Source organism: Leopardus geoffroyi, chromosome B4, assembly GCF_018350155.1.
Source record: "Leopardus geoffroyi isolate Oge1 chromosome B4, O.geoffroyi_Oge1_pat1.0, whole genome shotgun sequence".
In the NCBI taxonomy this organism is placed as follows: domain Eukaryota; kingdom Metazoa; phylum Chordata; class Mammalia; order Carnivora; family Felidae; genus Leopardus; species Leopardus geoffroyi.
Genome location: NC_059341.1, coordinates 37,606,242 through 37,627,826, shown reverse-complemented (window position 1 = coordinate 37,627,826; position 21,585 = coordinate 37,606,242). Strand labels below are relative to the sequence as shown.

Here is a 21,585-nt window from a genome sequence, read left to right as displayed (position 1 = left end):
CTCCTCCCAGAGGCCGACGTTGAGGGAGAGGCGCCGCGATTTCAAATTCCGTAGCGTTATGCTCAGACTCCTCAACTCCTACCTGGCCTGGACTTCGCGAAGCAGTCCCTCGGGCGAAGACGGTGAGCGTGGTGCTGTGTGAGAAGGCGAAGCGAGAGGAGAGAGGGCAGGCGCTGGTGGAAACGCAAACACGGCGGGCTGTAGTGCAAAGGGGCAGGGCGAGTCCGGAGCGGGAAAGCGTTCTGGAACCGGGGGGGGGCGGGGCCAGTGCATGATTGGCAGGCTAGAAACCAATGGGAGGGGTAAGGGCCTACCAAGGAGGGTGGGACCTGTAGTTGACGCCCCAAGCGCTTTTGGAGTGAGACCAGCAAGCACGCGTCTGGGGGCTTCAGATTAGCCCGGCTGTGCTAAGCGCTTTTCATAAATTGCCTTATGCAGTGGTCGCTACAACCACATGTGAATAAGTGCTGTTACCTGAGAATACTGAGGCTTAGGAATATTCACATAAGCTGCGATCCCAGACCTGGCCACCCGAGCCCAGTTCCCATACTGTTAATGGCTCTGGTCCACTGCCCGTCAAGGAATCAAGGTGGAGTAGAGTCCAGTCAAGAGGACTGAGATGAATGGAATTGACCAGCTTGTTGGAGGAAGTGTCATGAAAGTGGAAATAAATACAAGTAGAGAGAGAGAAGGCCCCAGCAAGGTGTCACTGTGGGGGTTGCAGCCCAGGCTGTCTCTCCAGGCCTTGGAGCATTGCCGTTGTGCAACATGCTATGGCTTTAGATTAGCAGCAGGTGCAGGAAAGCTTTTCTTTTGGGGCTGTGTTGTCTCCCATGTGTGTGAAGTTCAAGTATTTTCGGAGCCTAACAGCACAATAGTACCTGGAACGTACTTGTGTCAGGTTGCTGTAATAAAATACTTTAGGCTGGGGAGCTTAAACAACCGAAATTTATTTTCTCACTGTGGCAGAGTCTGGGAATTCTAAGGTGCTGGCATATTTGGTTCTTGGTGACAGCTCTATTCCTGACTTGCAGATGGCCTCCTTCCTTATCCTCATATGGTGTGGAAAGAGAGCTCCTCCCTCTTTCCTCTTCTTATAAGGCCACCATTCCTAGTAAGGATTAGGACCCCACTCTTAGATTTTGTTTAACCTCAGTTTTCCCCAAAAGCCCTATCTTCAAATACAGTCTATATGGGGGGTTAGGCCTTTAATACATAAATTTGGGGGGACACAATTTAGTCTATAGCAATAGTTTATACACAGGTAAATAATGAGTGATAATTGGGTACCAGAGAAAATGAACTCTCAGAATTAATATGCCCCTGAGGGCTTTCATGTATCTTATGTCCTTTATAAGTGTATGGCATGTGCCTTGGCACTGGTGGGGATTTCTAGGGAGAACTCATGTGTGGGGTCGTGGTTGTCCTCCACAAAACCAACCTGAAGAGGTCAGAAAGAGTTACACCAAATGACTTAATAGCGCTTAGTGAATCCATTATTCAAGGATTTATGCAAACCCTTCTTTAACTTGTGATTTGGCTTGTGCTGCTTTGGGAATAATGAGATCCATAATTACCACCCACAGGGAAGTGAAATAATAATTGCTTTTCTTCTGTATTGTTTCATGTTGTCATTCTGAAGTTTAGTAACCAAGTCTTTCTTTTCAGTCTGCTTGCCCTGGTGGGAGGAAGAGGGAGGAAATATAAAGCCCAAGGGCTTGGAGATCTGGCAGATGGGGGTTCACATCTTGAGTTCAAGCACTTGCTGAGTGACTGGGCAAGTCTCAATCTTTCTGAGTCTCAGCGTTTTCATCTATAAAATAGAGCTAATAAAAATATCACACAGGGTTGCTGTGAGGTTATGTGAGAACAGTTTGAAATTATTAATGGGCCCTTGGACTAGATATTTTAGTCATGGGGACTATTCTACCCACACCTCTGAAGAACAGAAACCTCTACCTACAGCCACCATGTCAAGCTGGCTATTCATTCATTTCATCAAGATTTATTTGAATACCTAATAGGCGCCAAAGTACCTAATCTGGTGCTAGGGGCAGGGAAGAACAAGACAGACAAGTTTCCTCCTTTTATGCTGTGTATATTCTGGTAGGGGAGGATTGTAAATAAAATAAGTTCAGCTAGTGCTAAGAGCTGTGAAGAAATTAAATACAGGGTAATAAGACAAAAGAGTCACTTAAAGTAGGGTGGTGTGTGTTTGGATGGGAGTGTTATTTGACCCACATGGGGTGGCCAAATAGGGAGGGAGTCATTTTTAAGGAGGTAAGGGGAGTCCTAAATGTCCATTGTTTCCCACGCAGGGGTGGAAGGGAGTGGTGGACAGTAAGCACGAGGCCCAAGCTGATTATATCAGGCAGGGTAACTCATCAGTCTATAGGCTGACCAGTGAGTGATCTATTTTATTTATTTATTTATTTATTTTCAACGTTTATTTATTTTTGGGACAGAGAGAGACAGAGCATGAACGGGGGAGGGGCAGAGAGAGAGGGAGACACAGAATCGGAAACAGGCTCCAGGTCTGAGCCATCAGCCCAGAGCCTGACACGGGGCTCGAACTCACGGACCGCGAGATCGTGACCTGGCTGAAGTCGGACGCTTAACCGACTGCGCCACCCAGGTGCCCCTGAGTGATCTATTTTAAATGGAGAGGCAGTGCTGACTAGATTTTTCTCTTGGAATTTAGAACTAAGAAACATGGAAAGATTTTTCCCTTGGCATTGAGAGTTGGAGCTGAAAAGTAGAGGGTACGAAGAGGCCCTGTGCAAGCTGAGGTTTTGGGTAAGCAGAAGCTATGAGTAAGCAGAGGAGGTCAATGAGTGGCTCCATGTGGCATGTGACTGAGTGGGAGAAGGACAATCCATGGGTGTTTACTTGCTGGTGAAGTTCTTGGAGCCCTCTTAGAATCCAGACTACTTTGTAGTTGTGGTCTGCAAGAAATCACACTCTGCTAGTGCCTTAGGTTCTAGGTTTTGGCACGTTGTCTCAATTTTTAATTTCTCAATATGTATATTTTCAGTAGATCTCCCTTTTACTTATGCTAGTTATCTTTTGCCAGACGAATCTTACTAAAAGAGCCATATGGATCTTGGTTTGGATCCCTGGTTTTCCTCTTATTAGCCGTGCCTTTGAAAACTAATTTCTGTAAGCATTAGTATCCAGCGACTGTATCCTTAGAGTGTGGTACAGGTTAACTGAGATAATAGTAGTAAAAAGGCCTGTGAACTGATCAATATTTGTTAGATACCTTCCTCTTTTATTCTGATCTGAATGGTTTTTTGATTACATGCCTCCCTCTCAGTGTTGACTTGTCCTAGTTTTTAAAAGTCACCCCCTTTTTTTAAGTTTATTTACTTATTTTGAGAGAGAGAGCATGCATAAGTAGGGGAGGGGCAGGGAGAGAGAGGAGACAGAGAATCCCAAGCAGGCTCCACACCATCAGTGCAGAGCCCCGTGTGGGGTTCTATCTCACAAATCGTGAGATCATGACCTGAGCTGAAACTGAGTCGGACGCTTAACTGACTGAGCCACTCAGGTGCCCACAAAGTCACCCTTCTTGTAGTTCTTTCACCTCTGTAGTCCTTTTAGGTGTCCCTAAACTGGAAGAACATCATGGCAACTACCCTTTTTTCATAAATGTATGGACACTGTCATTAGTCTTATTGAGGCCAGTTACATAGCAAGTGGATTTCAGATTGATAATTATTTGTATTTAGAAGAGATGGGCCTGTCCAATAGTTTGGAGCAGTGACTTCCAAAAAGAGAGTGGGAACCAGGATGGAAGAGTCAGTCCTCCAAATGGTAATGAAGGAAGAAAGGGTATGGAGAAGCTATCTCAGAGAAATTTGGTTCAGAAGAGGAGGGAAAAAGGAGCCGCAGAGTTCTTAGACCTTGGCCTGGCAAGGAACAAGAAATGCTGTGGTCTCAGTATTGGAAGCTCTGGCAACCAGGTCTTAGTCCCTGTGAAGAGAGCTTCTCCCAGCCTGCAACCAGACAGAAAACTCTTTATTTCTTAAAGCTGGAGAAGTTTTAGGAGGAGGCTCTGGTTTATACTGGAAGTGGAGGCTAGGACGAACTAAGAAGCACATTAAAGATACCTGTGAAATATGTATGTATACGTGAACCTGTGCCTCGGAAAGAACGTACCAGTAATTCTCTGCCTGTGCGTCATGATCTTCCAGATCTTCCCAGCAGGCTTCAGTGAGGCAGCTGTGCCAGGCAAAGGCTGCACTGTGGAGATGTGAGAGAACTGTCCTGCAGAGGTAGCCAGGAGCGACATCCTTGACATCAGGGGCACAGGTCTCTGAGAGGAAGTCTGTGCACTTTTCCTGGAGGCGTTAGAAGGGTGTCTAAAAAGCGAAATAATCCCAGGTAAAATGGCAGGGCAGTTTCTGTTCAGGGGCTTTAATAGGCTGCTTTCTGTGTAACCATTACACAGATAAATGTCACCAAGTGGATTACATGATTTGGGTATGGCTTCGTGACGATACCTGGAATGGAGAGAACGTGGTCTCTGCTTGCAAAACAGTGTATAACCTAAGGAGAAATTCCATAACTAGTATTGAGACTGCTCTTAGGAACTGTTCTAGATTTCAAGCCAGTACTTCCAGGTTTATTTTTTCCCCCTAGGACCATGGCTAATAAAACCCAGGAAGATGGTGGCATCCATTTCCCTTTTCCCTTCACACCCTATTCCATCCAGAAAGACTTCATGGCTGAGCTCTATCGGGTGTTGGACGCTGGCAAGATTGGAATATTTGAGAGTCCAACTGGCACTGTAAGTATGCATCATCAGGGGCTAAGAAGTGTCCTGAGAGACCCCTGATTCCGACACTGCAGAGGCCACCTAGCATGCTTGTTAGTCTAGGCAGAGATTTTCATGGTTTGACGTCAGGCAAAGTAGTTCTCTCAGTTTATCTTTCTGAGTAATAGTCACTTCCTGTATTAAAATGTTAAACAGAAGGGCACCTGGGTGGCTCAGTCAGTTGAGCCTCTGACTCTTGATTTTAGCTCAGGTCTTGGTCTCAGGGTCATGGGTTTGGCTGAGCCGTGTTGGGCTCGGTGCTGGGCGTGAAGCCTACTTAAAAAAAAAAATAAATAAACACAGCCCCAGAATCTGAGAACAATTAGGCTAAAGAATTTGAATGCCAGTAGAAACCAAGACCTGTAGCACTAAAACTTTCCAGATTGTTCTGGGTACACAACTGCTTTGATGTTGAGAAACAAATTAGTTTGGCTTTTTCACAGATTAAACCTATCGGTTTAGTCTTTAGGAACGAGGTTACTAAGTGCTGAGGGTTCCCATCAAAGGGCCCTGAGTTTTTCCTTCTGGGACTGGAATGAGAGAGGGATTTATCAGAGGGTGGCCTTGAGGAGGATTAGGGCTATGGCAAGCAGTCCCAGCCTCTTGCCTCCCGCTCAGAAAGTACCGTGTGATGGCGAGATGCCTGCGTTGATGTGAAGGTCCCCCAGTGAGGCCGCGACCTCCTGGAGGCCGTCCTCCATGTCTCTGTCATCCGGTGGAGCTCGGCATGTTCGACCTACAGGAGATTCTTAACCCAGTGCAGCAGTCCACTACCAGTCCACTGAGGTGTTTCTTAGTATCAGCAGAGGCTTCCTGGTAACTAGATGTGGGTGTTTCGAGTCCTTATTTGACCATTCTGCAACAGTTGGTGGTGGTGAACATATCCCTCTTCTTTGTGTAAAGTGATCCCAAAACATGAATCAAAAATAATGCATGTCATTTAAAAAGTTAGATGTATTAAACTTGGTTCTTTGGGCAGGTACTTATAATTCTTTTAACTGTTTACTAAGAAATATACTTGTATAGCACATTTGAAATTGTAAGCTTCGTGCTATTTCTTGATTTATGGATTTTAATCATTGTACCTTCCTCTTGTGAGAGCTAAGATGCAGCTTTCTTACCATTTCTTTTCCTTCCCTCACCCCATCCCCCCGTTGTAGTTAGATGGAAAGTGTTAGCCTCTCCTAAGCCGGTATGCTCTGATTATGGGTTTTCGTCTTGAATAATTTTTATTTTTCCAGTATGCCTTTTAAAGTATGTCTAGCTAATATGCCTACACCACTTTCTCTCACACCATCCAGTGGCCTCTGTAGGATATTCCATACATAAAATTAGTGCTTAGTCTGGCTCCTCAGCTGCCATAACAAAATACCACAGATTGGGTGGTTCAGATGACAGAAACTTATTTTTCACAGTTCAGGAGGCTGGGAAGTGCAAGATCAAGGTTTGGGCAGCCTCTGGCTTCTGGTGGAGACTCTTCCTGGCTTGTGAGGGCCTCCTTCTTGTTGTGTCCTCACGTGGTAGAGAGATCTTTGGTGTCTCTCCCCTTTTATAAGTAGACCAGTTCTATAGGATCAGGGCTCTGTCCTTAGGACCTCCTTGAAGGCCTTTTCTCCAATACAGTCACATGGGGGATTAGGGCTTCGACATGAATTTGGGGGCAATATAATTCAGTCTATAGTAATTACCAATTCCATTTTACCCTGCAGACTTCCTTCTTGAAATTCTCCCATTTGTTCTTACGATCTGCTTCACAGCTATTGTACTAAGATTTCCCATCTCTCCTTAAAAAATAAAAAAAAAAAAGCAACATTATGAAGTATAATTGACATACAATAAAATACACCCCTTGTAAATCCACAAGTTCAGTGAGTGTTGACAGATGGAAACCCCATATAACCACTGCCACAATGAAAATGCCAAACATTTCCACCAGCCCAGAAAGTTTGTTGTACCCATGGCTGCTGTTCCTCCCCTCACACCCTGCCCCAGCCTCAGGTAGTCAGTGATCATTTACCATCTCTGTAGATGGGTTTTAACTTCCTAAAATTTCTTGAAAATGGCATCATATCATAAGTACTCTTTTGTGACCAGCTTCTTATGCTCAGCCAGCATAATATTTTGGGGATTCATCCATGTTGTTGTGCATATTCTTAAGTTTTTTCTGTGTTTGAGTCTCTTGTTTCCTGGATTCGTTATCTTCTTTGTTTTGGTAGAGAACATTCCTGAAGGGTTGTATGGGAGGTAAGATTTTGAGACTTGCTGAAAGGGTATTAATCTGCCTTTCTCTGGATTGATACTGATAGTTTGGTTGGGTATATAATTCTAGCTGCAGAACACTTTTCCCTCACAACTACTCCCTTTCCTCTCTACTTTCCATCGTGACTACTAAGAAGTCCCGTGCAACCTGCACCCCAGTTCTTGGTGGTGACCTGACCCACCTCATCCTCCAAAGTTTTCAGGATCTCCTCTATCTTTTGTATTCTGAAATCTCATGTTGATGTGTCAGATGTGTGTGTTCAGTTCCTTGTGTTGGCCACTTGGTGGGCTCTTTCCACCTGGAGGCTTCTATCTTTCCATTCTGAGACATTTTCTCACATCTGATAATCTTCCTGGTACTCCCATTCTTTGAGTTTTGGACTTGCTGGTTAATTCTGTAATTATGTTTTCTTCTAATTGCCCATCTCTTTGGGCATCCTGGTTGGGTTTTGTTTTGTTTTCTTTTTGCTTTAAATTCTACTTAAGATTTCTTTGACTTTGCTGTCCAGTCTTTCTATTCAGTTTATTTTTATTATCCTAGCCTTAATATTCAAGAACTTTTCTTATTCTTTGATTTTTAAAAATAGCATCCTGTTTTTGTTTCATGGAAATAATATCTTTGTGAGGATATCAATTATAGCAGTATTTTGAATTTTTGTCCCCCCCTGTATCATCTTGTCATGCAGCCTCCTCCCTCCCCCAGTTTTGGTTCTGTGTTTTGTTGAGAGGCTTTCCTCAACTGTCTGGTGATCTTTGGCTGTCTTCTATTGGTGTCAAGAAAAAGCTACCACAGGGCTGATGGCCAGGCCTGTGGTGCAAGCTGGCTGTGGACCACTGAACTGGCCTCTCTGTTGGGGCCTCCAGTGATCTGTGTCTGTGTGATTTCTCTTGAGCCATCCAGTTTTTCCAGAGAAGGCTCCTCTAAACTCTTGCCTTCTAGTCCTAGGCTGATGGTTAGTATTCTCGAGGGTGTCCTGGGGAAATGGCTTCAGGTGCATGGTTTTTTGCTTAGTGTCCTGGTTTGATTTCATCTCCCTTCTCCACCCTTCACTTGACCTGCTATCTCTGGGGCCCTCCTGGCTTAGCTCCTCCAGAGGGTGCACATCCTGTCTTTTGCAGAGAAGATCTCTGCAGGCACTTAGGCTCACAGTCCTTTACTCTGTCACGTCCAGTTCTCTGCTTTTCATCTCTCCTAAAGCTTGTTACCCTCCCTTCTTCCACTTTCTTTCTGTGGGGTTTAAGCCTCTTCTTCCTTTGGTGTAAATTTAGTGTGTTTCAGAAAAGAACACAGAAGAGCATGTATTTATTCTGCCCTGTTTAATCTGAAGGCTTCAGGTCCCCATCTCAGCCCTCTGCTCATTCCGTACATCCTCTTCCTCTTCTCAGCCCTTTGTTGTTGATGTTTCTGATTCCAGGGCCTCATATCTTTGTTGTGTCTTCAGCTACCATCACATTCTGACCCTGTCTGCATCTCACCTCTGGTAAGCTCTTTCTCCTGTCGCCATGTTGTTACATGCCAGGCCTCACCTGCTGGGCCTCTGCCCTGGGTGGCCACCTCCCCACTTGGGTCCTCATGATGCCTACTAAACTTGGACATGTCACCTTTTTAGCCTTTCATGACTCCACCACGTTGTGCTGACCTTCTGACCTTGTGCCCCCTGTGCCTTGTGTAACATTGCAATTTTGGACACTCTAAAACTCTGCTTTGCAGAGAACTGTGATGCCCTGCAGGTCCTGCGTTAAGTTTGTGCCTGTGGGGATTTTTAGGGAGCTGCTTCCCAGCATCAAGCCCAGCACTTGCTACAATGTGGGTGTTTAGAATGAATGAATTTACTTATCTTGGCATGTATTTTATGACTGTCATATCTTGGATGGTACCCCAGGAAATAACATTGTTCAAAGCTAGGTATATTGTGGGTACTTTATTAGATTTATTTCATAACTGAGGCAAGCATTTGATCATACATCCTTTTAACATTTTCCGATTAATACTTTTGCTGTCTTATTAGAAGGTATAGCATTGCAGGACCTTAATTCTCCTTTCTCTTTGTGTTAGAGTGTATTCACAATTGTTTCTGGAGAATAACTTTGACCTTCCCCTTAGGAACTTCCTCAGCTCACTTTGAAGTGGAGAGTGCTGGCTCTCTAACCAGGTGTCTGCCCCTGGGCCGTTGTTACAGGGGGATGTCTCACCTGCTGCTAGCCAGGTGATGGCTAAAGGCAGTAGCTCCCCATTTTACTGGCAGTACAGAATGGCTGCTCTCCAGGTTCTGCTGGGGAGTGCTGTCTGGAAGTCTCTGCCACTCAGTATTTCTCAAAAGCTGAGAGAAATGGTATATATGGGGCTTTTCCATAGATATGTTAGAAGTGCCATTCTATCATAGGGCCTTTCAAGAATTGATGAAATAGGTTCTTAATCTAGGACAGTAATAATTGTATTATTATTACTTAATAATAGCAAAAAAAAAAAAAAACTCCAGCTGCTTACTTATGTACCATGTATTGTTCTAATCCTAGTGTAGGTATTAACCTTTTTGTTTCAAAAAAATTTTTTTTCATGTTTATTTATCTTTGAGATGTTATGTTTCATGTTATTTATCTTTGAGAGAGAGGGAGAGACAGAGCGCAATCAGGGGAGGGGCACAAAGAGGGAGACACAGAATCTGAAGCAGGCTTCAGGCTCTGAGGTGTCAGCACAGAGCCCAATGTGGGGCTTAACCTGTGAGATCATGACCTGAGCTGGAGTCGGATGCTTAAGCCACTGAGCCACCCAGGTGCCCCTGTAGGTATTAACCTTTATGGGTAGGAACTTAATGCTTGCAGCAGTTCTCTGAGGAAGGTACTATTACTATCCTCCTCCCCACCTTTTTTTTTTCCCCCAACTTCCCATGTTTGTATGTGTGGAGCAAAGAAGCCTAGAAAAGTTAGCCTCAGGTCACAGCTGGTGAGTGGAGGAGCTAGTGTTTGGCCAGCAGCCTAGACTCTGGAGCCTTAGCCACTGTGCTCTGCTCTTTCCCCAGCTCTGAACACCTGTGCATTTTACCTATAGTTCGTTTAAGCCCAAATTAGGTTCAGAACCCCTCTGGGTACTCTGGGACCCCCTAGTTTAAGCAGGCTCGGAGAGCTGATTGCCTGCCTGGAACGTGTAGGTTCCTGTAGAGACTCGCCTGAACTGAACTGCCCTTTGGACACCAGAAGAAGCAGCCTTAAGAAACCCATGTCAGCGGCCTCCCAGAAGGACTGTGTTAGTGCTCCCCCTGCCGTAACAGAGTTTCACAGGCTGGGGGTTTCAGTAATAGAAACTTCCTCTTCACAGTTCTGGAGGCCAGAAATGCAGAATCACAGTGTGGGCAGGGGTGGGTCTCTCTGAGGGTGAGAAAGAAGAGACTGTTCTGGCCTGCCCCCCTGTGTTTTATCACATCGCTTTCCCTCTGGGCATGCCTTGGTGTCCCAATTTCCCCTTTCTGTAAGGACACCAGTCTTACTGGATCAGGGCCCTGATCTTAACTAAATACATCTGGAGTGACCCTATTTCCAAATAAGGTCACATTCTGAGATACTCAGGGTTAGGACTTAACACAAGAGTTTGGGCGGAGGGTCCCAATTCAACCCACAGGGAAAATTCTGGTCTTTAAGTAAAGAATTGTATTCTCCAGAGCAATTCGTTTGCTTTTAAAGTGTTTTGAAGACCAGGACTCATGGGGCTGTATTAAAGTGGAGAGCCCAAGGTGGCTCCCCCTTAGTGAGGATATAGGATTTCAAGCTATATATTATTTGGCCTAAATTCTTTTTGGGGGCTATTTATCTAATTCTTCACCTTTTTTTTTTTATTTTTTTTTATTTTTTAATGTTTATTTTTGAGAGAGAGAGACAGAGCGAGAGTACAAGTGGGGGAGGGGCAGAGAGAAAGGGAGAATCCCAAGCAGGCTCCAAGCTGTCAGCACAGAGCTTCATGTGGGGCTTGAACTCACGAACCGTGAGATCATGACCCATGCTGAAGTCTGATGCTTAACCTACTGAGCCACTCAGGTGCTCCAAATTCTTCACCTTCTAATTTTGTTAACTTGCGGTATTTATATGTAACCTGATAAGCCACATTAAATTATTTTAGGAACAGTGAGCTGTATAATTAAACCATGAATTTCATTTTCATTTCTTCCTTTTTCATATTTTCCTTGGCTATCCTTTTGCTAATTCCCTTCCTGCCCTTTCCCAGCTCGGTCTTAAACTACCTTCTAGTAATTAAAGGTAGACCTTCCCTGAAGGCTTTATTAAAATGGGAAACATCATCTGGAAAGCTTTAATTTTTGTTCTCTTTTCCTGAAGACCTTTTTCTTCCTGTAGGGAAAATCTTTAAGTCTGATTTGTGGGGCCCTTTCCTGGCTCCGTGACTTTGAACAGAAGAAACATCAAGAAGAAGCACGTCTCCTTGAAACTGGAACTGTCCCCTTAAGTGATGGGAAGGATCAGCCCCCATTTCTTTCATCCTCCTGCAAAGAGACCCCAGACACCCTAAGGCCTGCCGGAGAGCCTGACTGGGTGACTCAGTTTGTGCAGAAGAAAGAAGAAAGGGACCTGGTGGACCGGCTGAAGGTGAGCCCTAGGGTGATGGGAGGTGAGAATGATCCAGGAAACAGTGTTTGGGTGGTAATTTGGGGTTGATGAGTGTGTCCTTCTCCTTTGCAGTGCCTTCTTGAGCCAGTGGTACTGTGCCCTTGCTGTCTTTTTAAAGTTTGTTTATTTTTGAGAGAGGGAGAGTGGGGGAGGGGCAGAGAGCGAAGGAGGAGGAGAGAATCCCAAGCAGGCTCTGCGCTGTCAACACGGAGCCCGACACGAGGCTTGAACTCTTGAACCATGAGATCATGATCTGAGCTGAAACCAGGAGTTGGACACTCAACTGACTGAGCCACCCAGGCATCCCGCTTTCTGTCTTTTTAAAGCTGATGTCAGTGGGCCTTCTCTAGACCAGGGATTGGCAGTTCCATTCATTACCCACCTGGAAAAAGAACCTCCCTGTTGCCATTGGCAACATGGTTCAGTGGCTGCAAACTCCATTAAGGGAATGAATTTGATTGAGAGTCTGTGGCTTCGGGAGGGAGTGTGTAGACCTGCAGTGAGCAATAGGGCTGGGACCCAGTGAGAGTCAGGGATGCTGCTGCACCCTTGAGAGTTGCCCATGGAAGGGAGAACTGCCCTGTGTGAAGGGGCACGAGGCCGAGCCCCAACTCTTTAAGGAGGGCCTGGTTTGGGCCTCCTGCGGGAGTTTCCCGTGTGGCTCCTTTACCCTGTAGGAGGAGCAGGTCAGGCGGAAGAAGCGAGAAGAGCGCCTGCAGCAGATCCGTCACAATGCACAGCTCAAGTATGCAGCCAAGCGCATGGTGAGTGTCCTCTCAGAGTGGCAGGGATGGTGTACGGGCACGGTCCCACTGCGTGGGGCCTCACGGAGTTTCTCCTTTGGATGAGTGGTCAGGACCTCAGTATTCTTGCCCTGACCCCCCCTCATCACCCGGAAGCTGGCAGCTTGAGCTGAGGTATTGATGCCTGGGGTGTAGATACCAGTAGGACAGCGAGGCCTGTGGAAATGGCATGTGTGTTGTCCTTGGTGGTAGCCACTTCGAGGCTGACTCCGTCAAGGGGGCAGGGGCACCCGTACTGAGATTCCTCTGTCCCACTTGTGATGCTCTTACACAGAGACGGGAAGAAGAAGAAATGGAGCGTCTCCTCCACCTCAGCAGGGAGATGCTAGCAGAAGGAACAGGGACCGAGCCCCTAGAGCAGCTGGTATGTGGGGACGAGGAGCTTGTCCTCGCCGAGTACGAGAGCGATGAGGAGAAGGGAGCAGCTCGTGGGTAAGATGGTGCTTCTCCTTTACCCACCTCCCCTGCGCTGGTCTGCATGGGGGCTCCCAGGGAGGCAGCTCCTTTGCCTAGAGAGAGGCAGCCTGCTGTGTCCCTCATGAGACATCTGAAGGGATGGAATGCCATCCCTTAAGTTCCTCATAAATGGGGGCTGTGCCTTAGGCTACAGGGCTAGGAAGGGGAGGAGCAGGGACCTGCACCCAGCACCCAGGCCACTCTTGATCATGTGCTCTTAGCTCCTAGACTACACCTTGTGAGGTTTATGATATAAATCATCAACGTATCCTTAGCCCCAACTTGTTCTTTTCGCCTTCTGGCTTCTGAGTTTCTGATGTGTGAGTCCTAAGCTGCTGGGTGGAGTAGAAACACTGAAGGTGACAGCGAGGATGTTCTGAGGCCACACTGCCCTAGTGGGAGCCTCCTTTTTCATTCATGCTTTAGTTGCACAAATGACCTTCGAGGGTCTGCTCTAGGTGTGGCGTGGCTCCAGATGCCACAGACGACAGACATGACCCCTGCCCTCCGGAGCTTGCATGTAGTTGATGGCAGGGGGGTGGGGAATGTACACCAGAACTGTGAAATGAGCACATTTGCCCAGGAGGAGAATAAAACTGGTGAAAGGGGTAGCGTGTGGGGTCGCACCTCCAGGTGAAGCCAGGAGAGCCCTCCAAGGGGGTGACAAAGCATGAGAAAGAGCCATGGGGAGACCTGGGAGAAGAGAGGTCTAGTCAGTAGCCTGAAGGTACCCTGGTCTGGAAACGGGAACAGGTTTGGTAAGTTCAAGGGGCACAGAGAAGGCCCAGGGGCTGAGCAAGAGCGAATGAGGGAGAGAGGGGAAGAAGAGGCAGCTGTGTGTTTGGGCCTCATGGGTCCACTGAGGGTTTAGGTGTTCTCAGTGCAGTGGAGCTGTAGGGTTTCAAACAAGGGAGTAACAGGATTGTATTTGGGCATTAGGGCATTAAAGTCATTTTGATATCAGTTCTTTCCCCCAAGTCACAAGTACCCCTAGAGGTCATCCCTCTTAGGCTCCCAACTTGGAAGCATTGTTTTCTGCTCCTCTAAAGGTGACTCCAGTGTTCTACATTCTCATTGACACTGTGGTCACCATGTCTGTGTAGAGTGTAACTCCAAGGCCTGAAACCTTCGGTTGACTCTTTTGTGATGGAGAAAATCTTCAGTCTGTCTGCAGTGCACCTTCTAACTTCACCATCGGGTGCTCAGCGTCCCAGCTGCCCTGACTTTTCTTTCTTTTCCCCCTCAGCTTTATTGAGATATAATTGGGTTATAACATTGTGTAAGTTTAAGATACATACCATGATGATCTGATATCTGATACATGTATGCATTGCAAAACAATCACTATGATAAGAGTAGTTAACAAATCCATCGTCTCACATACTTAACATTTCTTTAAAGATGTGCTCTCCTAGCAGCTGTCAGGTGTACAATACAGTGAAGTTAATGACAGTCATCATGCTGTGACCCTAGAACGTATTATCTTATAATGGTACCTTTACTTTTTGACTACTTTCATGTCCCTCTTCAGCCCCTAGCGATCTACTCTGTTTCTAGGAGTTTGGTTTTTTTAGATTCCACTTAGGATATGCCACAGAATTGTCCTTCTCTGTCTGACTTACATCACTTAGCAGAATGCCCTCAAGGTCCATATATATTGTCACAAATGGCAAGACTTTCTTTTTTATGGCTGAATATTTCCGTGTGTGTGTGTGTGTGTGTGTGTGTGTGTGTGTGTGAGAGAGAGAGAGAGAGAGAGAGAGAGAGAGAGAGAGAGAGAGAGAGAGAGACATTTTCATTATTCATTCATCTGTCAGTGGATACTTCGGTTGTTTTCATCAGTGCTGCATTGAACATGAGGATGCAGAGATCTCCACGAGATAGTGATTTCATTTCCTCTAGATATATACCCAGAAATGGTGATTGCTGGGTCATATGCTACTTAATATTTCTAATTTTTTGAGGAATGTCCATGCTGTTTTCTAGAGTGGCTGCACCAATTTACATTGCCACCCACAGTGCAATGTGGGTGCCACCCACAGTACCCTTTTGTCCACATCCTTGCAAACATTTCTTTCTCTTTCTTCCTTTCCTTTCCTTTCCTTTCCTTTCCTTTCCTTTCCTTTCCTTTCCTTTCTGTTCCGTTCCGTTCCGTTCCGTTCCTTGTCTTTCAGAGTACAAGCAGGAGAGAAGGGCAGAGGGAGAGAAAATCTCAAGCAAGCTCCATTCTCAGTGCAGCGCCTGACCTGGGGCTTGATCCTTATGACCCTGGGATTGTGACCCAAGCTGAAATCGAGAGTTGGATGCTGAATGGGCTGAGCCACCCAAGCACCTCATCTTTTTATCTTTTTGGTGGTAGCCATGCTAACAGGTGTGAGGTGAAATCTCATTGCAGTTTTGACTTGCATTTCCTTGGGGATCAGTGATGTTGAGCATCTTTTTGTGTACCTGTTGGCTATTTGTATGTCTTTGGAAAAATGTATATTCAGTTCCTCTGCCCATTTAAAAATTTTTTTTCTGTTTATTTTTGAGAAAGAGACAGGGTGTGAGTGGAGGAGGGGCAGAGAGAGAGGGAGACACAGAATCTGAAGCAGGCTCCAGGCTCTGAGCTGTCAGCACAGAGCCTGATGCTGGGCTTGAACTCACAAACCATGAGATCGTGACCTGAGCCAAAGTTGGACGCTTAACCAACTGAGCCACCCAGGCGCCCCACCTCTGCCCATTTTTTAATTGGATTACTTGTTTTTTGCTGTTGAGTTCTATGAGTCCCTTATATATTTTGGATATAAGCCCCTTATCATCAGATAGGTGGTTTGCAAATATTTTCTCCCATTTCTTGGTTGCCTTTTCATTTTGTTGATTGTTTCTTTTGCTGTGCAGAAGCTTTTTAGTTTGACATAGTCCCACCTGTTTATTTTTGCTTTTGTTGCTTATACTTTTGATGTCCTATCCAAGAAATAATTGAGAAGAACAATGTCATGAAACTTTTTCCTGTGTTTTCTTCTAGGAGTTTTATGATTTTAGGTCTTACGTTTAAGTTTTTAATCCATTTTGACTTAGTTTTTGTGAGCGGTGTAGGAGAGGGGTTCCATTTCATTCTTCTGCCTGTGACTATTCAGTTTGCCCAGCACCATGTTGAAGAGGCCATCTTTTCCTCATTGAGTATTCTTGGCTCCCTTGTCCAATAGTACTTTACTATATATACCTGGGTTTATTTTTGGGCTCTGTTCTGTTCCACGGGTCTTACGTGTCTGTTTTTATGCCAGTACCAAAGTGTTTTGATTACCATGCTGTTTGAAATAAGGAATTGTGATTCCTCCAGCTTTATTCTTTCTCAAGATTGCTTTGGCTATTTGGGGTCTTTTGTGGTTCCTAATGATTTTTGGGATTCTTTTTCTATATCTGTAAAAAATGCCATTGGAATCTTGATAAGGAATTGCATTAAATCTATAGATAGCTTTGAGTAGTATGGACATTTTAGCAACGTTAATTCTTGTGACCCATGAACATGGGACATTTTGCCATCTGTGTCATCTCCAGTTTCTTCATCAAAGTCTTGTAGTTTTGAGTATATGTCTTTCACCTCCTTGGTTAAATTTATTCCTGAGTATTTTATTGTTTGTTTGTTTGTTTTTTTTTTTTAAGTTATTTACTTTGAGAGAGACAGAGAACAGGTGAGTGGGGGAGGGGCGGAGAGGGGGAGGGAAGAGAGTCCCAAGCAGGCCCCTTGCTGTCAGAACACAGCCTGATGCAGGGCTCAGAATCACAGACCGTGAGATCAGATCATGTCCTGACTGAAATCAAGAGTTGTACGCTTAACCAACTGAGCCACCCAGGCACCCCAATATTTTATTGTTTTTTTAAAATGTTTTTTAAAATTTATTTTGAAAGAAAGAGTGTGAGTGGGGGAGGGGTAGGGAGAGGGGGAGAGAGAGAGAGAGAGAGAGAGAGAGAGAGAGAGAGAGAATCCCAAGGAGGCTCCAAGCTGTCAGCTCAGAGCCCAATGCGGGGCTCAAACTCACAAACTGTGAGACATCACCTGGGCTGAAATCAAGAGTCAGACACTCAACTGACTTAGCCACCCAGGTGCCCCAGTATTTTATTGTTTTTGATGCCTTTATAAGTTAGACTTTTATTTCTTTTTCAGATAGTTTATTATTAGTGTACAGAAATGTACCTGATTTTTGTGTGTTGGTCATGTGCCCTGCAGCTTCACTGAATTTATTAGTCCTAGCAGTTTTTTGGTGCTATCTTCAGGGTTTTTGTAAATAAAATCATGTCGTTTACTTCTTCCTTTCCAATTTGGATGCTTTTTATTTCTTTTTCTTGTCTGATTGGTCTGGCTATGACTTCCAGTATTATGTTGAATAGGAGTGGTGAGAGTGGGCAACTTTGTCTTTTTCCTTGTCTTGGTGCAAAAGCTTTCACTCTTTTACTGTTTAGATGTTAGCTGTGGGCTTGTAATAGATGGCCTTTATTATGTTGAGGTACATTCATTTGTACCTAATTGATTGAGAATTTTTATCATGAACAGGTGTTGGATTTTGTCATGTTTTTTTCTGTGTCTGTTGAGATGATTATGTGACTTTTATATATCATTCTATTTATTGATGTATCCCATTTACTGATTTGCATATGATGAGCCATCATATTTTAGGAATAAATCCCACTTGATCATGGAGTATGATCCTTTTAATATGCCATTTAGTTCAGTTTGTTAGTGTTTTGTTGAGAATTTTTGCATCTGTATTCATCAGGGAAATATGCTAGCCTGTAGTTTCCTGTGTTTGTAGTGTTCTTACCTGGCTTTGGTATCAGGGTAATGGTGGTCTCATAAAATGAGTTTGGGAGTGTTCCCTCCTCTTCAGTATTTTGGAAGAGGTTGAGAAGGGTTGGCATTATTTCTTTAAATATTTGGTAGAATTTGCCTATGAAATCATCTAGTCCTGGGCTTTTCCTCTGGTGCTCAGAGGCCTGCCCCAAAGCACAGATTTCGGGATCTGGATTAGAACCAAAACTTTTGACCCTGCCCAGGGCTGAGATGTCCAGACCTCTTTATGCATCCTATCTCGAAGAGATAAGGGCAAAGAGGCTCTGTAAACCCTTTGCCACCTGCCTCCAAGACTGCTTGCCCACTCCTGTACTTCTCCTCAAGAGGCCCCTGGGAACAAGAGAAAGAACTTGAGTGGAGTTTGTGAATACTAGAGAAAGTGCTACTTAGGGTCTGGGCCTGAGCCAGTAATCCTGCAGATTTCTACAGCTTCCAGTGCCCTGGCATTTCAAGAGACATGAGCCTCTCTGAGAACACAACTCATTCTGAATATAAAATTTTTGCTCTTCATTTCTTCACATGTCCAGCTTCTTACTACATTCGGTTAAGTTTGCTTACTGTGTGATTTAAATCAAGGCCTTTCAGACAAAGCTGACTGAACAATTATTGATTTATTTATTGACTGGGAAGGCAACCCTATAACTCCTCTTCTAATCCCCCAAAGCAATTAGCATTTCTGCTTTTTTTTAAAATAAAATTTGCCAGGTGAGTAAAAAGAATCCCAGTGATGGCCCTGTAGGTAGAGTGTGTCTGTGAAAGATTTTGTGTTTTCTGAGGAACCTAGACTAATAATGTTGACCAAACATTCAGCCTTGTAATGCCGGATTTACCTCCCCACCAATCTGCCAGTGCACATGGGCTCTTCATTCATTGCTGGGAATGGTAGACTGAGGTGCTGGCGAGAGAAGAGATTTATCTGGTTCTGAGTGACAGCATCTTTTATTCAGTCAGTCAGCAGTCAGTTGTGACTTCCCTCAGGAAATGTGCGTGGAATTCCTGCTGTGTGCCAAGGCCTTGGTGGGACCCCTGGCATTCACAGAAGCTAGATACTCCCAGGTCCTGCCCGTGGACGTGACAGTCTGGAGGGGGAAACAGACCAAGAATAAGTTATTTTGAATGAGGTGCAGGGGGGCCATGGCAGTGTGTCAGAGGCCAGCCAAGCCTATGGGGGAGGTTGGAGAAGGCTGAACAGAGGAGACAATGTTTATATGGGGATCTCAAGGTTGACAGTTGGCTAGGTAAAAGAGGAGGTGAAGGGAGAGAGCATTCCAGGCAAAGAGAAGAGCATGTCCAAGGCTCTGAGGTGGCAAAGAGCAAAGTTCTGTGGGGAACTGAGAGAATTCCAGTTTTCCGGAGGGTGGACAGTGAGGACAGAGTAGCCTTTGATGAGGGACAAATCAGACACTGAACCTAGGCTTCGGGCATACTGTGCCCCTTTCTCATTTCCCTCCTGAGCGGCAGTGGGAGGATGGGGTTGGTGTTAGCCTGGGGGTGTCTCTCTGACTGAGCGAATGAGCACCTGCTCATTGGTGGAACCTGGTTGTTGGAATGGTCTGTCTCCCTTTGGCTGAGGGCTCCAACCCCAGCAATGCTGGCCTCCATGCGGGGAACAGCTTACTAGTTTAGCTAGTTCCCATACATGGCACATGCTCGGTGCAGTGCATCTCAGTTGACCTGAGTCCCCAGGGAAGACTGTTCCGTGTTATTTTTCTCTCTCAGAGTGGACGAGGAGGAGGAGGAGGACCTGGAGGAAGAACACGTAACTAAGGTAAGACATCGTGTCCTGGGTATTCTGGGATTCGTCCCCAGTCCAGGGCTGTATCCCCCTAGCTGCTTCTCACTCTCCTGGGGTTCCCCAGACCCAGACCTTGGTGTCGGTGCTTACTTGGCCAGATGGGCTAGGCACCCAGAGGAGAGGCCTCTCCTGGCAGTGAAGCCTGGGCTTGTGTTCCCCAGGGCATCCAGGAGCTGCCGTTCTGGGCCACGGACCAGTGGTATCTCTCTGGGGAAAGAGGGGGTGGCAGGCCAGAGCAAGAGCACCCTGCCCTTTGGCTCCCTCTTCTCTGGTTTGTATTTTCATTGGCATGGAGTTCTGTGAGGTACATATGATTCTGACACCTCTCATGTTTAAAATCATTTGGTTTCATTTGTGTAAGACTCTTGTTTTCTCCGTTAAAAGTAGATATTTTGCCTCTATTTTTTTCTTCTTTTGTCGCTGTTCTCCATCTCAGAGGAGCACAGAGAGAGTTTAGCTCAGTGCCCCCCTGCCTTACTGCCCGCCTGTCTTCCAAGCCCTTTGGGAGGTGTGTGTGGACAGCCCACCCCCCAACACACTCCCCAGAATCTACTCTTTCCCATTTGGGAACCACAGCTCAGGGAGGCGGCCTGTCCTGAGATGAACAAGCCCTGTAAAGTGGCTGGATTAGCGGCTGAGCAGGACTGATGGGAGGCGCTCCATGTCGTGGGTGTTCTTGTGACAATCTGGAGCTGAGGGGATGGTGGGGACTGCCCCGGCCCTGTGTTAACTGAGATCTGCTGTGGGACAGAGTCCCCTTGCTTTAGGTTTGTGTATTTGTGGCCACTCTCCCCAGTCCCTCAGCCTATTAGACCATGTATTCCTTGATGTGCAGACAATATTTGGAGAAATTGTGGTCTCCTCTTTGAAATACCCTGCTTTTTCTCGGAGCAGATTTACTACTGCAGTCGTACGCACTCCCAGCTGGCCCAGTTTGTGCACGAGGTGCAGAGAAGCCCCTTTGGCAAGGACACCCGGCTTGTCTCCCTCGGCTCTCGGCAGGTAAACAGAGGCAGTGGGTCTTGGCTCGGGTGCCAACCTGCTCCCTTCCCTGGGCCTTCGTCTTCTTCTTCCAGACATAGAAGAATTGTGGGTCCGAGGCAGGCCGAGCGGTGGGAGGATCGGCCTCTTCCGGTCCTTGGGGGGCTAGGCAGGCTGTGGAGGGTTGCTGTGTATCACGTAGCCGGGACCATTGTGTTGACTTTTTCTTTATCCTCTGTCTTCTAGAATCTTTGTATAAATGAAGATGTGAAAAACCTGGGCTCTGCGCAGCTTATCAATGACCGCTGCATGGAGATGCAGAGAAGTAAACACGGTAGCCGCCAGCACCCTGGAGCTGTGCAGCAAAGAGCTCTGGGACTGTCGTGTAGCCTCAGGCAGTACTGGGAAGGGGTCGGGAGTGGGGCAGAAGTGGACAAGGATGTGGGAAATAGTGTCTTAAATGGCAGTGACGGCAGAGCAGACGGCCGGGTCCTTCCTAAAGACCATCTCCTTGGGAAAAGGCGTTTTGCTTTTTGGGTCAGTGTCTAGTTCAGAACCCTGGCTCTGAGATGATTTTACTGGCTTTTTCTAGCGAACACCAAGTAAAATACCAGAATGGTGTGCTGAGTACCGAGCAGTACTGGGAAGGGTTTATCGGACCCCACCCTATGGAATTGGGCTCCTGACCCCATGGACACTTACCATTCTTTCTGCCTTTGCCCCCTTGTGCCTGTGCCCCTCAGAGAAGAGCAGAGCTGAGGATGAGAAGCCCAAGAGGAGAAGGCAGGAGCACCAGGCCGCATGCCCCTTCTACAGCTATGAGCAGCTGCAGCTCCTCCGAGACGAGGTCCTGGTGGGGGTGAAGGACATCGAGCAGCTGGTGTCCCTGGGGAAGGAGGCTCGGGCCTGTCCCTATTACGGGAGCCGGTTTGCCATTCCAGCAGCCCAGGTGAAGACCCTGGAGGGTTGGGCAGTCACTCTTGGCTCTAACTGTGGCCTCAGCCCCAAGGAGTTTCCTCATTCCTCT

At 46.2% G+C, this 21,585-nt stretch overlaps 1 protein-coding gene across 5 annotated transcripts in view; it reads left to right on the top strand.

Annotated features, from left to right (window-relative positions):
* The first annotated feature begins 8 nt into the window (after positions 1-8).
* Positions 9-21,585, top strand: part of DDX11 (DEAD/H-box helicase 11) — a 40,310-nt gene continuing 18,733 nt past the window's right edge. For 4 of the 5 annotated variants that reach the window (XR_006708977.1, XR_006708978.1, XM_045464286.1 and 1 more), the window contains exons 1-10: positions 9-122; positions 4,197-4,386; positions 4,645-4,792; positions 11,423-11,671; positions 12,370-12,456; positions 12,770-12,927; positions 19,502-19,550; positions 20,472-20,579; positions 20,805-20,892; positions 21,302-21,507. Coding sequence is in view for 3 of the 5 variants with exons in the window: in XM_045464286.1 (XP_045320242.1) it covers positions 4,649-4,792; positions 11,423-11,671; positions 12,370-12,456; positions 12,770-12,927; positions 19,502-19,550; positions 20,472-20,579; positions 20,805-20,892; positions 21,302-21,507 (1,089 nt within the window). In the remaining 2 variants the exon portion in view is untranslated. The remainder of the gene's footprint in view (positions 123-4,196; positions 4,387-4,644; positions 4,793-11,422; positions 11,672-12,369; positions 12,457-12,769; positions 12,928-19,501; positions 19,551-20,471; positions 20,580-20,804; positions 20,893-21,301; positions 21,508-21,585) is intronic. The other variant, XM_045464285.1, reaches the window with a different exon arrangement.